The 14767-nt window shown below is 44.5% G+C and overlaps 2 protein-coding genes across 3 annotated transcripts; one reads left to right on the top strand and one right to left on the bottom strand.

Annotated features, from left to right (window-relative positions):
* Positions 1-4426: 4426 nt before the first annotated feature.
* Positions 4427-8374, bottom strand: LOC100274343 (Magnesium/proton exchanger). 2 transcript variants are annotated; one of them, NM_001148704.1, is made up of 9 exons: positions 7960-8148; positions 7155-7596; positions 6887-7062; positions 6661-6779; positions 6367-6527; positions 5896-6020; positions 5347-5563; positions 5116-5245; positions 4726-5032 (listed from the first exon to the last, which is right to left on the bottom strand). In NM_001148704.1, the coding sequence occupies exons 2-9, from the start codon at positions 7537-7539 to the stop codon at positions 4735-4737; spliced, it is 1611 nt and encodes a 536-aa protein (NP_001142176.1). In that variant the 5' UTR covers positions 7540-7596; positions 7960-8148; the 3' UTR covers positions 4726-4734. The 2 variants fall into 2 exon arrangements, with proteins under 2 accessions (XP_020406978.1, NP_001142176.1); XM_020551389.3 differs by having other exon boundaries at positions 4427-5032; positions 7155-8374.
* A 2324-nt stretch (positions 8375-10698) lies between these two features.
* LOC100192788 (uncharacterized) lies at positions 10699-14317 on the top strand. The gene is made up of 2 exons (NM_001137981.1): positions 10699-11155; positions 13372-14317. Exons 1-2 carry the CDS (start codon positions 10811-10813, stop codon positions 13993-13995), a joined length of 969 nt encoding a protein of 322 aa, NP_001131453.1. The 5' UTR covers positions 10699-10810; the 3' UTR covers positions 13996-14317.
* Positions 14318-14767: the final 450 nt, after the last annotated feature.

The following is a 14767-nucleotide window of genomic DNA, read 5'->3' as shown; positions in this document are numbered from 1 at the left end:
TAAAACCTTAGCAAATTCATAACTTAATAATCGTAGCTCCGAATTTAGTGATTCTTGTTCCTACGATCTCGTAGCAACGCGTAGATTATTATTACGTAGTTTATTCTTATGTTTGGTGTGATGTTAATTTTGTATATACCATGTTTGTCTATATTGCTACGTTTAGCAGTGAGGACACGTGTCACCTGAAGATCATCCTGGTACCTGGAATCTCAAGTCCCAGGCAAGTTGTGCCCTTGATCACTTCTTTTACCCACTCATGTTCTAATTAATCATAATGATCTGCATAGGTTAATTTGATGGGACCTAATAGGTTACCCTAGTTTGTCTATCTTTATGCCTTGTTTACCACTAAACTTTCTGGGTAGTACTTGCTAGTGCTATATGTGGATTTGGGCATTGAGATACATATTATTCATACTTTTGTTATCAGTTGCTATTTACTGTTCATGATAAGATCATTATGTTAATTGGAACATGGAGAACCACCCGGGAAAACAGTGCTACCACAAGGGTTTAATGGGACGCCCTTGGCCGATTAATTAGGAAAGCTAGTGGAAGACTACCTTACCCGAAAGGGGCAAGGGCAGTAGGGGAGTGGTCAGTGTAGGGAGGCCCTCGGGAGGATTTTGCTGCGATGGCGGTCCTGCAAGGGATTCCTACATTGGAGCTTCCTATAAACTGTAGCGGGTTTTCTGAAGCTAGTGGAACTTTGTAAAGGCCTCGTAGTGTTACCCTGCCTCGCCTCCTCGGTAGAGGTGTATGGGAAGTCGCGATCCCTTGGCAGATGGGTAACATGACTTGTGGGTAAAGATGCGCAACCTCTGCAGAGTGTAAAACTGGTATATTAGCCGTGCTCACAGTCATGAGCAGCTCGGACACTCACATGATTAAATTATGGAACTAAATTCAATTTGTCATATGCATTGCATCGCAGGTGAGGTTGTTACTTCTACTTCTTAATTGGGTTGGTATTTACTTATACTTAGTAACTGCTAATAAAATTTTGACCAACTTTAAAAGCAATGCTCAGCTCTAACCATCCTCTTTGGTAAGCCTTACACTTCACGTGAGCTCCCACCTTTGGCGAGTTCATGCACATTGTTCCCCACAACTTGTTGAGCGATGAACGTATGTGAGCTCACTCTTGCTGTCTCACACCCCCCATAGGTCAAGAACAGGTACCGCAGGATGAGGCGCTTGGAGGATGCTGCGATGTGTTCGTGAGAGGTCTAGGCCGTCGTCTCCCAGTCAACTTTGGGTTGCTGGACCGTTGTCTCCTTATAATGTAATTATTTATTTAATTATTTTGTATAGAACTCCTATTATATAGTAAAGATGTGACATTCGATCCTGTGCCATGATTCATCATATGTGTGAGACTTTGTCCCAGCACACATGGTGATTATGTTTACGCCCGGGCTTTGGACCCCTAAAACCCGGGTGTGACACCCTCATAGGTGGGTACATGGGTGCTACTGGTATATTGTGTGATTCTACCCATCATGCAGTCACAAAAGAATGTGTTGCTCCAATATCGAATAACACATTTGCAGAATGGTACTCGGCTGAGAATGTACCTAGTGCCACTCCTGGGGTCTCCTAGACTGTGTCGACCTCAAGGTGGTTCACCTTTCCATATTGGGCACGAGGCTGCCCATGGTTGTTGCCTCCTTGTTGCATTGCATTCTGCCTGATAGGGGCATTGGGAGCTGACTGCTGCTGAGCTGCTTTCTTTGGGCAATGATTCACCCAATGGCCTTGTTCCCCATAGTGGAAACATGCACGGCCTCCTCCTTGCGCTGGAGCTGCTTAGTTGTTCTGGTTGGTTGCTGGGGCAAGAAGGCGAGGTGCCTAGTTGCTCTAACGCTGATACTAATTTCCTCCCTGATGGTTGTTCTAACGATACTACTGCTGCTGCTGAGGAAACTGCCTATGGTACTGCTGTTGTTGGTTCTGACGCTGATGTTGGTGCTGGTGCTGGTGACTTTGCTTGAATTGCTGAGGTGGGTTGCTTGAGTAGCGGGGATGGCTGCTACTCCCGGCCTGAGATCCACCAATCTTGCGTTTCCTGTCTTCCATCTCCCAACGCTTCTGTTCAGTCATAATGGCTCTATCGATCAAATGCTAGAAGGTAGGGAAAGTGTGGTTCATCAGCTGGTAGTGAAGGGGATCAACCAAACCTCTCAGGAAACGGTACTGCCTCTTAGCATACGTATTGACATCTTCTGGCGCATAACATGACAGCTGCAAAAACTTGTCCCTGTACTCACTGACAGACAGCGGGCCTTGCTTCAAGGCTAGAAACTCCTCCTTCCTTACTATCATCAGTCCTTCAGTCACATGGTAACGACGGAAGTTGTCCCTGAACTCCTCCTAGGTGATGGCTTCAGGGTCGACATGGGTGGCGAGGTAAGACTCCCACCAAGACTGTGCTGCTCCCCTTAGCTGACGGGGTCCATACAGCACCTTCTCACGATCGTTGCACTGAGCAGTGTGCAACTCACGTTCCACGGTACGCAGCCAATCCTCGGCGTCCATGGGATCAGTATAATGGGCAAAGACAGTGGGATGGCCCCTCATGAATTCTGCCTGCTTGTCTCTGGGCACCTGTGGCATCTGGACTTGCACCTGAGGTTGAGGTGGGAGTGGCTGCTGCTGCACCTGCTGCTGCACTACTAAGGTCTGACTAATTGCTTGGACTGCTTGGGTATGCATCAGGAACATCTACTCAATGGTCATCAGGGGTGGCGGTGGCAACTGCTGCTGAGCTGCATCTTCATGGGGTGCCTGCTGCTCCTGCTGAGCACGCCTTGCACCTCGGCATCTGTTCTCAGACATCTGTAGAAAGCACACACATATCAGATCTGACTCCACAGTCTTTCAGCATAAGAAAAGATATATGGAAATCTTCATAGCACTAAACAATTGATCATCTTCAATGACTCCCAACACAACTTCTCAGATAAAGAGGAAAGTAGAAGTGAATAGGTTGCCCAACTAAATAACTGACTTTATTAATAACTATACCAAGTTGCAGGGGATGCCCACACCTTGATGACAATCATTACAAAGATCCAACTTCATTATAAGTTTGTCACGACAAGCATCAAGACATATGACAAGCAAACTAACTCTAACTAAGACTAATTGAGACTAAGACACTGAATTAAGCATTATTACAGACTCCGACTCTGTCAATCTATGGATCCAAATCTATCTAGGTCCTGCAGTCGGGGGTACCGTAATCGAAGCGACCACGGGACGGTGAACGATAAGGGTGCTGAATCTCGATGGGGGTGGGAGAACCACCATCCAAATAGTGGCGTGCTGCACACTCAGCACGCAATTCTGCAACCTCCACCCGAACCTTGCCCAACTCGTTAAGGGCGTGGTCCAGCTCGGTGTTGAGCACAACGACCAGGTTGACCGTGCTGTTCAGCCTGGGATTGCCCTCACTAACGGGTGAGACAATCACACCTCTAGCACTGCCGGTCGAACGACGAGGGTAGTACTTCAGGTCGAGGCCGTCAGCTATCCCGCTGACCCTGGTATATACACATTATCCTAATACAAACATCAGGAATTAAAGGGTCTTTTACTCTTTTGGCTCGACATCGTGCTTGACCTTCGTTACCATCTTAGGCCAAAGCTATGAACATTCGCCATTTTACACATATCTGTTGGTAGGTGTCAATGTTAGAATATAGCTTGGTAGGTGTCAATGTTAAAATACAGTATAAGTGAACTGTCCACCTTTTCTATCATCTTAGGCTTTTGGGTTGAACTGGTTAGTACATGCAACTTAATATAGTATCGGAACCAGAGGTCTCGAGTTTGAATCCTGCTTAGCACAATTAAATAAAATAATTGTTACTCGCTCCTATATTCTACGTCAGATCCTGCTTAGCACAATTAAATAAAATAATTGTTACTCGCTCCTATATTCTACGTCAGAGACCCAAAAAGGCTCGACGTGAGAGAGAGAGTGTTAAAATATAATATAAGTGAATTGTCCACCTCTCCTATCAGTTTAAGCTTTTGGGTTGAACTAGTTGATGCATGCAACTTAATAGTCAATTTTACTCACCAGGAAGAGGTACTTGTGTTCATAGTTTAAGAAGCTTTACAAAAAACTGCACCAAAGGGTCCTTCAATTAATGAGTTGAAATTTGATGAAAGCTCATATTCAAACTCTTTCTTGGTTTTTTATATGATACTCCCTCCGTTTCTTTTTATTAGTCGCTAGATAGTACAAAATTGCACTATCCAGCGACTAATAAAAAGAAACGGAGGGAGTGCAAGAATTAAGAATTCTATATCCTTATACAGTCTCTAGTTACTAGCAAAACATATGAATGTGAGGCAGCCTATGTCCAATGTACTGTTGTTAACCCATAAAAACATAATAGTAGTAGTACAATGCTAGCAAAACATAAGCCTCGATATTTACATGTATGATTGATAATGCAACACTCTGATTGAATAAAAAATTTAAGAGCTATCCAACTGTTCTCCCTTCTTTCTGATACAATAACTTCAATTATACTACACAATATATTGTTGGCTTCATCAGTAATCATTATATAGAACAAGCACTTGTATCTATAATCCCTAATTCACAGACCCTAATTTTCACCCGCAATAGTTGTTTTCTTTGTGGATATGAAAACCAATTGCAACAAAATTTATGGAAAATCGAAGCCCCCACTACCTTTTTTTTTTAATTCCTGTCTATATTACTCCAGATACTCTTAAAGAGGAAAACACAACAAAAACAACCCAAAGGATCATGAAGTAGACTGATGTAACCCAAGCCCATAGCCTAGGGCCTCCAAGCTCAGCACCGAGTATAATACGACGCAGAACCAAAACCGTTATGCATCCAAATGATGTCGCGAAGAAGACTAGAAGGGAGAAGCTGAGACCGGCAGCATTATCTATGTACAATGGTTCCCGGTAAACGAAGAAGTTGTACACTGTATCAATCAACCATGGAACACCAATGCCAACATATATGTTCACCGAGTTACTGCAACAAGGGAATTTTGTCAGCTTATTCGGCTCCAGATCCAGGAAATGGAAACATGACAAATGAAAATGGCAGGAACAAACCTGCAAGTGATGTTGGCTATTGCAGAGTCCGCGGTGACTTGACGCTCAGCAGCTATCTTGCTAGCAACTAGATCTGGCCATGAGGTTCCAGCGGCCAGTGCTGTGAATGCAATAACATATGGACTTACTCCTGCTCAAAACAGAAGATTTTTTTGTCTTCATACGTGAAGGTAACATCTTGGTCAGCAAATTGAACATTAAAGTTGTGTTTTGAGTATGTTTTAATTTAACCTGTGACGCAGCTTATCTGATCTGTAAGCTTAGTAACACCATAAGCAATACCACTTATGAAGATCAGTGAGCATATAAAAGCAATCCAGCCATGTGCAATGTGGTATGGGGGCACAAAAGCAAACAAAAACTTCCAAGGCGCAATGATCAAGTTCCAAAATATTCTGGTGTACCTCAGGCAGACAGAATCCATCTTCATTGACTCAGGGCTCTCCAACTGCATGTATTGCTAAAAAAACAATTACTATGCCAAAAAAAACAGAAAGTTCTTAATATTGGGGCTCAGTTTTAAGACTGGCAAATGACAAATGTTAATGCTACTGAATTTTCTCCTGGCTAGATGGGAAGGGGTGTGGATTAAACTATTTCAATATAACTATCTCTGGGAAACAAATTTGTCTCAGCAGCACCTAGAAATAAATTCATCAACTATTTGTAAAATAAAAGTCTAGAACATATTTCCCAGTCCATGCACCATGCTAGTTATGGTGTCCAATGTATTAAAAGGGTTAGGCACATCTGTCCCATAAATGAAATGAACCAAATTACCATTGAAGCATCAACAAATTGTTGCCACCAAATAGAAAGCCAGGACATGTTATCTTGTGTGTTCTTTACAACTTGATCCATTGTTGACGATCCTTCCATATCCTCTTCTGCAAGTTGACTGTACTCTACAGTACACAGATGTCCGAAACATAGAAACAATTACTTCAAAAAAAATAAGTGTAATAAATATATAGGTAACTCAAATTTAGGAACCCCCTCCCTCTCCAGAAATAAGAACTTAATCAATCCACTGCACTTGGTTTGTGTTCAGGCGTGGGAGATAATTGCGTTATTTTGAAAACAGTTTAGAGGCATTTATCCTCTCCTGACAAATCAATCAAGATCCTATTTTTTTGGAAATAAAAAGGGAAATAGACTAAAGGAAATAGATCCTGATCATAACATAACATCAGTGACGCACTATCAATCTATCATGAAGGAAAGATATTCGATAAACTGGAAAGCTCATACCTGCTGCATCGTAGTAGGAATGTGCAGAGAAGATGTCTACAATCCCATCGTTCCCGTCAGCACCCATAGGGAGTGTCTCGTCAATGCCATCACATTTGGCGTAATAAACAGCAGAAACATCTTCTGGTGGAACCCAATCTTCAGGCCTCTCACCTCTCGCACTGATCGCAGCAGATTGAACCAAAAACATAAGCTACTACATACATACACCCAACCTTCTTCTGGTGGAGCACACATGACCATGAGATAAGTTTGCAAAAGAAAAAGGCATTCATTCAGGAATCGGGATCGTACAACGGGATCGACACAAATGGACATCGTTTATCCTGCGCATACGCATGGAGTAGAAGCAGCCCATACTGCAGGACTGTCAGCGATGCCTCCCAGAGGGTGATCACTCTAGGCGTCCACACCTGAGCGCAGCGCAGAGAAGAGTGTTCAGACATACTTGCATATATAGCAGAACTATTTTGTGTATGACAAAATTCTTTCGACTTTGGCTGGTGATGGTTTCTAGTACCTCTAAGATGACATAGAGCCAGATATATGCCCAGAAAGACCAGAAGAGCTCGACTAACCAAACGCCCAGGTCCGAGATCTTCTTCTTTGATCCCGCCCTTGGCATAAGCACACAGACAGCGTGGATCGGAAACAGATCAAACGCCGCAGAGCCGACAAGTGTGCCTGGACCTAGACCTGCAAAGCTCCAAATTACCTATCGTGCGTGCACCAAGCTAGCCAATTACATAGTATATATATTGAAAAAAGGAAAACCACACTTGTACTACCTCCTGCTGTGAGTTGACCGAGGTTACGGATGGCGTCGATGGTGGCGAGGGAGATCTGAGGGAAGCTGGTGCCGAAGGCGAGGAGAGCAATGTCCGCGACGGTGTAGTTCCACACCTTGTCGCGCCTCACGACGGGCGCCCCGGTGCGCGGGTCCACGCCGACCACCACCTCCCGGGAGTGCCTCATGATCTGCTCCATGGATTTGAAGAAGCGGGCCGTGACCGCGGACAGCCCCACGAAGCAGTACGCGAGAGCGACGGCGTAGAGGGAGGCGTGGACGCCGTCGGGGAGCAGCGTCTCCCCGCGGAACAGCAGGTAGGCAGCGTCCGTGCCACACGACGCCGACGACGACGACGACGGAGGAGGAGTGGCGGCGCCCGCCATCGCGAGTTCGCGACGCTGGACGTGAGATGGTGGGGGCGAAGAAGCTGGTTCCTGTTCCTGCGATGGCAGTGGCACAGGTGATCGCATCCGTCAGCAGCAGGAAAATGTTGCTACTGCTTACTGCCTTGCAAGAGCAGCAGAGGCGGCGGGCGGCCAGCCACGGCCGAACGTGCACAACGCCGACGCAGAAGGGCCGCCTGCCTGATTGAGACGCAGGACAGGAGGACTCTGCGTACTGACGAAACCACCAATCGACAGGGTTTCCGTTTTACGGTAGACGACAGATCATTCCCCGAACTTCTGTTGGCGAGGCGGCAAAAGAACAAAAGGAAAAAAAGGCGACGAGACGCGTCGCGTCGCAACCCCACCGGAGAACGAAGGATTCTAGGAGCGATAGGTGAGCGGGGGCGGCGGCTTTACCAGGAGTCAGCGGCGGTGCGGGGGACGACGACGGAACGCAGCCAGCCTCGCCGGAGTGGGACGGCGGGGATGCGGCGGCGCGCGCGAGGACGGCCCCGCGCAGATCCTCAACCCCGGGACACGGTTGCGGGCGGCCTCGCTAGAGATTTGGTGGTACTGGCCTACTGGGGGAGCGGTGACGGAAGCTAGCTACCGCCGCATGCGCATCTGGGAGACGACGAATGCTGCCGCTTTCGGCTCGGCGGCCACACCACACCCCCGCAACAGCAACTGACGGCCACTCCTTACGTGAGGTGAGGTGAGGTTCATCATCAGTCCCAGTCACTCTCATCAGTTATTAATTACTGTACATCGGACGAGCACGTTAAGGTTCATCGCATTTGAACGACTTTTTGCATGTGAAATTGGAAATCCGTTGGGGATTTTGTCACTGTCCAGACGTGGAACTCGTGTATTGTTTCTTTGTTATTTTTGCGGAACCCCTGGTCAAAAAAGGAGAAAAAAACGATCCTTTCCCAACTTGCCGGACAAGAGGGATGCATATCATAGGGGAGGGGATCCAAAAAAAAAATCGAGTCGGACAAGAGGGATGGGACGGGAGGGCGGAAAGCGGCGGCGACGAACAGGCGCGTGCAGCGAGGAGGAGTTGACAGCCGCCGGATCACGTGTGTTCTCGTAGAAACCGTCGGTTTACTATTTTACCCAAACCGCTATCCCGGTGGTATTGGTTAACTATCGGTTTATTTTTTTCAAAATTCACTTTAAATTTAAATTTATAAAAAATAATAAAAGATATGATAAAAACTACATGTTCGAGTGAATAATCTGGTATATATGATATCTAAATTTAATTTAGTTTAACCCATTAAAAAATAACACCAATATTTTTTTATAGACCCGCTAGTAAGTCGGTTAACCCGTCGGTTTCTCATCAAACGGCGGCACTAAAACGCCCCCGAGCAGTGGTAAACCATGATTTGTTACTGAGAAACCATGTTGAGTTGTAATATTTAGTAATTTTAGTGTCTAGATTTGGTTTTTGGGTTTAGGGTTTTAGATTTTTCTTTATGTGATGACGTCTTGTATATACTAGTGTTGTTAATGTGTAGTTATATATGTTTGTGTTGTTAATATTTAGTTATATATATTAGTATTGTTAACATTTAGTTATATATGTATCTGGTAATATATTTGCTACTAATGTGTTGCATACTTGCATTATTTTTGCCACATTTATAGGACACATGTCGGATTTAGTTTGCCAGTGCGAGGAGAAGGTTGCGCGGGTATGAATGAGGTTGCTCAAGATGGTTTCTTCTATGAATGAGGTTGCTCAAGATGGTTAGTCAATATATCTATCATGCCTTTTTGCATGAGACCCTAATTTGAGAAAGTTGTGCGTTGACTATGCTTTAACTTACACTGTTTTTATTTAATAGTGATTAACTTAGGAATCATATGTACAACCTTAAAATAATTATTCATATGTATTTGCAATAAGACTATACTCATGTAATAAACTAGATGTTATATACCAAACATATCAAGAAATTAAAAAGACTATTTACCTACCCACCTAATATAATTAGTTATTTTTACTTGGTGGTTTCTTTAATGCAGATTCTAGTGGAGGAAGACGAAGCGCCAGTCTCCCACCAAAAGAAACTGACACCACCACAAAAAAAATCAAGAAAACAGAGACAAGTAGATCTTGTATAGCATTTATAGAGAAGTTGTTGATCCACATGAGCTGAAGCCCTTTTAGAAGAAACCGGAAACATGCTGGTCGGGGCCAATAATTAGAGACACATGAATTATCTTCCTAACAAACGTACTTAAAGAAATAAGGATCAAACTCCCGAGGGGTGATAGCTGAATTACCCCCTAACAAAACTTAATATTTGTATTAAGTTACTAGAACTATGTAATGACTAACTGATTTAAAAATCATTTTGTTAGAAGGAAAAAGAGTATAATCAGCTATATACAAAGCTCGTAAGTTGTTCATAACAAAAGTAAAATTACATCACACACTCCAATTCAAACCTAGAAAAACATCTAACTAACATCATCTCAAGCTTTGTGTTCTTTATCAAGTACATAAAAGTATGAAATGAAGTATGATTTTAATGATTATATGGGTCATTTCGTGTCTGCATTAAACTGGCCGTTTTTGTGCCTGCCAATGGGCCGCGACCTCGATTCAAACCTGGTCTGACACTAATATTTCGAGTCGTGCCGTATGTGGGATGTGTTTTTTTGTACTTTTGGCAGCCCATCTGGCCCGACCTAAATGTGTACATGTAGTTTTTTATTGGAGATAAGTTGCTATTTTTAGTTGTCTCTCAATCAAAACTACTTAAAGTGTTTTAAACAAAAACTACTAAAAGGTGTTGAAAGACTAGTTGGATTACATAGATACAAGAGCAAAAACTAGGATCAAGAGAAGAAATAAGCTTTTTATTTCTTGATATGTTTGGTATATGAGAATGTATACTTTATTGTTCTAGGATGTTATTTTCGTCATCTTTTCGTCTTCTTTTACAGAGAGAACAGACATCTATATTTTTTTCTTATGTCGTGTTTTCATATCTGTTCTTTGACTTGTATTCCTTCTCATCTATTTTGGCCAATCGAAGTCTTCTTTCCATAGTTGTTCTTTGGCTTCTGATTTCAACAAAAAAAATGGTGTTTCTCTAAAACCCACAAAGCCCTCCTCTGCTCTCCATCCCTGTCTCTCGCTTTCCCTAACCCACACCAGAATACCAGATCGAGCACCGATCTAGGGTTGCACCTCTTCTGCTAGCCGGCTGGCGAGGAGCCGTTCGGCATCTGGACGCGGCCAAGGGAGATGAAGCTCGCGGGGCTCAAGTCTGTGGACGGCGCCCACGAGGAGTCCATCTGGGCGGCGGCGTGGGCGCCCGCCGCTGACCACCGCCCCACGGCGGTGCTCCTCACTGGCGCGCTCGACGAGACCGTCCGCGCTTGGCTCCCCGACGACCTCGCTGCCTTGGGGTCCCCCACACGGGGCCACGCGCTCGGAGTCGTCTCCCTCGCCGCCCACCCCGCCGGCTCGCTCGCCGCCGCCGTGTCGCTCGACAGCTTCATCCGCGTCTTTGACGTCGACACGGGGGCATCCGTCGCCACGCTGGAGGCGCCGCCGTCCGAGATTTGGGGCGTCCAGTTCCATCCCAAGGTGAGCGCGTGGCTGGTTCCCGTTCCCCTAGTTTTTTTTATGATAAGTTACTGCAGGGGATACCTACAGTATTTTTATTAATTCTTGGCAAAGTATGAACAATTTACAAGGTGAGAACAGAGCCACTACGATACAGAGTGTTGAATCCAACTTCTAATTGTATCACCTATCTCTGACTTAACTCGATAGCAAACAAGACTCATTTCTCTTTTGAACATCTCCCGACAAGCATCCACAGTGGGCGGGATCTCGTTGAATATCTAGTTGTTCCTGCTTTTTCAAATACACCAGGACATGACGATGATAATTTCCATTCTCCATGATACTTTCAATCTCATTCTGATCCTCAATAGATTATTGATTAGGTCCAATGTTCTTGGCTGTGTGATGCCTATTATAAGCCAACATCTTCTAGCAAAATTGCATCTAAGAAATAAATGGAGTACCGTCTCTTCGAGTTGGAGAATACAGTTGTCGCAAGTGTAAGAATCTAGTTGCATAGATCGATGTCTGAGGAATGAACGGTTTCTGCTGTAATTTATGTCGAAATCCATAGGAGAATGAGTCAAATGTGTAGGATTTTATTTAGATGTGTGGTGATTCTAGTAATTCGAGGGTAGACTGCTGCAAAAGTGTTATCCTGGGTTGGATTTTATGGGTTTCACAATTGTTGTTTAGTGTGCTAGCGCAGATTGATAATGAACGGGGTATTCCTCCTATGGCCTGCTTCATTTTGTACCCCATGAAAAAAACGTCGCCTTGGAATGGACGCATGACAACCACCAGTAGCGTTTTTTTACAGTTAAGGAAAACAAAATGCTGCATATGAATAAGCTCCCTTTTATTTAGTTCAATCGTAGTGCTGGAGAAGTGATGTCCTCGTTTAGATTTCTTGAGTCTCTGCAATTTTCTTATTGTGAAAACCTGAAACTTTAAGAGAGTATTCTGTATTCCTCAGATTGGTTGGTCGATTTTGCTGGATTCAGTGTAAAATGTTACTTCTAGACTTGGGAATAGGAAAATTGAGATCTTGCATGCTGAAAATAAATTGTTGTTTTCATCCTTTCCCAATCTGCCATTCATGTCTTGTGTAGGTGAAGCCTGTAGTTGGTATATGAGGAAGGCAAATCTGTCATGTTACTTGTCTGTTGCTTTATTATTGCCATCAAATCAAGGCACTTCTAGCCTTTCACTTGTTTGTTGCCAGTAATTGGCCTACATAACTAAAAAATGGTCCTTATTGAAAATAATATGCAGTTATCAACTTATATGCATCTATGGAAGGTTTGTGTAGACATCGTTGTGACAGATTAGGTGCTTATATTTTTATGGTTATGTTGTGTCAGTGCATTCAGTTGGTAAAAGCTGCAATAGTTGTGGGGCTGGATTTGATTTGGGAGTTCACTTTCCTTGTGAACTGTTTCAAAGCCTTTACTATATTAAAGAAATCTAGTTTCTGAATACTTTGAATTTGTATTTGTGCTGAAATGTATCAAATTCTTTTTTTCCCCCACATTTGGACAGTAATACTGCTTCAAAGGATTAATTTGGAGAAGTAGAAGTAGTAAATCTGTTGTCATTTCAGTTAGACATTATCTTGATGCGATTCACCTTGCTACACTATAGAAGCATAAATTATACTCTGGAGTCTGGATCCTATGCCAGCTTATCCTGAACCTTGTATGAATATGAAATTAATTTTCCTGTACTGTATGGTTGCCACAAATGAATTTTCATAGACATGTTTAAAGGGATGACCCAGTTCTGGAGGCTCCCACATGAGTGGGGTCTGGGTAATGGATAAACAATTAAACAGAGTCGAGTCTTACCCCGAGAGGCTGCTTTCAAACCATGACCTGGTGACTCATTGAGACAGGTCTCACCACTACTCCAGGGCAGGCCTTGCCTTCTATTGATAGACATGTTTATGATGTAGAATTTGATCTATACACAGTTGACATGTGTTGGTGTCTGTTCCTTCAGTCCTCTCCTGAAAAGCTTCACCTGTCATGTTTGGATATTCTGTTTCGGCTAAATTCTTGACAGTTGGTTTTGGCATGTTCTGTTGTACTTATGATTCCAAGTAATACAGATGGCAGGAAACCATGACTGAATCATCATTCTATCCTGTTACATCTAATTTGTGAAACCGGCAGTTCTTTCTTCGGTTTGGTTATTGACACAGGATGGGGCAAACCATATCCTTTACTTTCCAGGGTAATGCTCTGGCCGCAGCCGGTGGTGGCAGTGGATCAGTGAAGCTGTGGGACACGGAGAAGTGGAAGGCGATCACCAGCCTCGCCGTCCCACGCCCGGAGGGAGCTCGCCCCGACAAGACAGGCAGCGGCAAGTTCGTCCTGTCAGTCGCCTGGAGCCCCGACGGAAGGCTCCTAGCATGCGGGTCCATGGACGGCACGATCGCCGTCTACGACGCGGTCCGCATGAAGTTCCTGCACCACCTGGAGGGCCACCACATGCCGGTGCGGTCCATGGTGTTCTCCCCGGTGGACCCGCACGTGCTTTTCACGGCCTGCGACGACTGCCACGTCCACATCTACGACGCCAGGGAGAAGGGCCTCGTCGGGGCCATGTCGGGCCACGCGAGCTGGGTGCTGAGCATCGACGCGAGCCCCGACGGCCTGGCGGTGGCCACGGGGTCGAGCGACCGCACCGTCCGGCTCTGGGACCTCAACATGAGGACCTCGGTGCAGACCATGAGCAACCACTCCGATCAGGTGTGGGCCGTGGCCTTCAGGCCACCAGGCGGTGCCGGAGTCCGAGCAGGGCGTCTGGCTAGCGCGTCGGATGACAAGAGCGTCTCCCTGTACGATTACTCGTAGGTTTTTGTTTCCTTATAAACCGTTGCAAATGCCTCTGTTGTACCGACCAGAGATTTGAATTCGGGCATGGTGGTTGGAAGAATTGTTGTACGCAGCACAGTAGTCGAGGTGTTAAATTGCAAGGAAAGAGTTTATTTCGTGTTAGTTATTGTACCCTGGGGTTGTTGACTTGCTTGGTTGCACCGAAAGGACGTGGACGCTGGTCGTCGGGTGGTGGTGTGCGTGCCTTCTTGTCTCGCTGCTGAAAGCTCGTTAATACTTGCACCTTTTGCATTAACAGGAGGCGTGGAACAAACTCAACTCCGAAGAGCTCTTTTGAACCAAATTCTGTGAATATAAATCACATTGTATGTCTTATTAATACCAACATGAATTGCCGGAGTGGCTCGCATTGTATGTCTTGTTAATACTGTTTAGCGTTACAGTGGACCACAGAAATTCGAGCTACACTTGCTGTTCAGCCTTAATTGATTTCTACAAAAAGGGATGCACACAATGTACAGATTGTACCATAGCTGATTTGAAATGTGTTTTGGTTTACTCAAATAGTAATATAAACCGATTCAAAAGCCAAAGATGCAAACATTAGTTATATGTCTTATTGAAATGTGGTTTAATAATGTGTGAATACGTGAGCTAGCTCCCGTCAACAGAATCCAACGGATTATTACGACGACACATCAATACCATCTATTTGTTTATTTATTTTCCAATACTCAACTGGCTTTATTTGCTATACGTGTAATACAGAAAACATCTAAATTAAATTCAT

This window comes from Zea mays, chromosome 4 (genome assembly GCF_902167145.1).
Source record: "Zea mays cultivar B73 chromosome 4, Zm-B73-REFERENCE-NAM-5.0, whole genome shotgun sequence".
In the NCBI taxonomy this organism is placed as follows: Eukaryota; Viridiplantae; Streptophyta; class Magnoliopsida; order Poales; family Poaceae; genus Zea; species Zea mays.
This window is presented reverse-complemented; position numbering and strand designations above follow the sequence as displayed.

Bases quoted from the DNA above. Each gene is read 5' to 3' on its own strand.
- LOC100274343 (XM_020551389.3), bottom strand. From the start codon at position 7,626: ATGCGATCACCTGTGCCACTGCCATCGCAGGAACAGGAACCAGCTTCT. The intron at 5,564-5,895 runs GTAATTTGGTTC...CAATACATGCAG, and splicing joins AATTTGTTGATGCTTCAATG to TTGGAGAGCCCTGAGTCAAT. The intron at 5,246-5,346 runs GTTAAATTAAAA...TGTTTTGAGCAG, and splicing joins TCAGATAAGCTGCGTCACAG to GAGTAAGTCCATATGTTATT.
- LOC100192788 (NM_001137981.1), top strand. From the start codon at position 10,811: ATGAAGCTCGCGGGGCTCAAGTCTGTGGACGGCGCCCACGAGGAGTCC. The intron at 11,156-13,371 runs GTGAGCGCGTGG...TTTACTTTCCAG, and splicing joins GCGTCCAGTTCCATCCCAAG to GGTAATGCTCTGGCCGCAGC.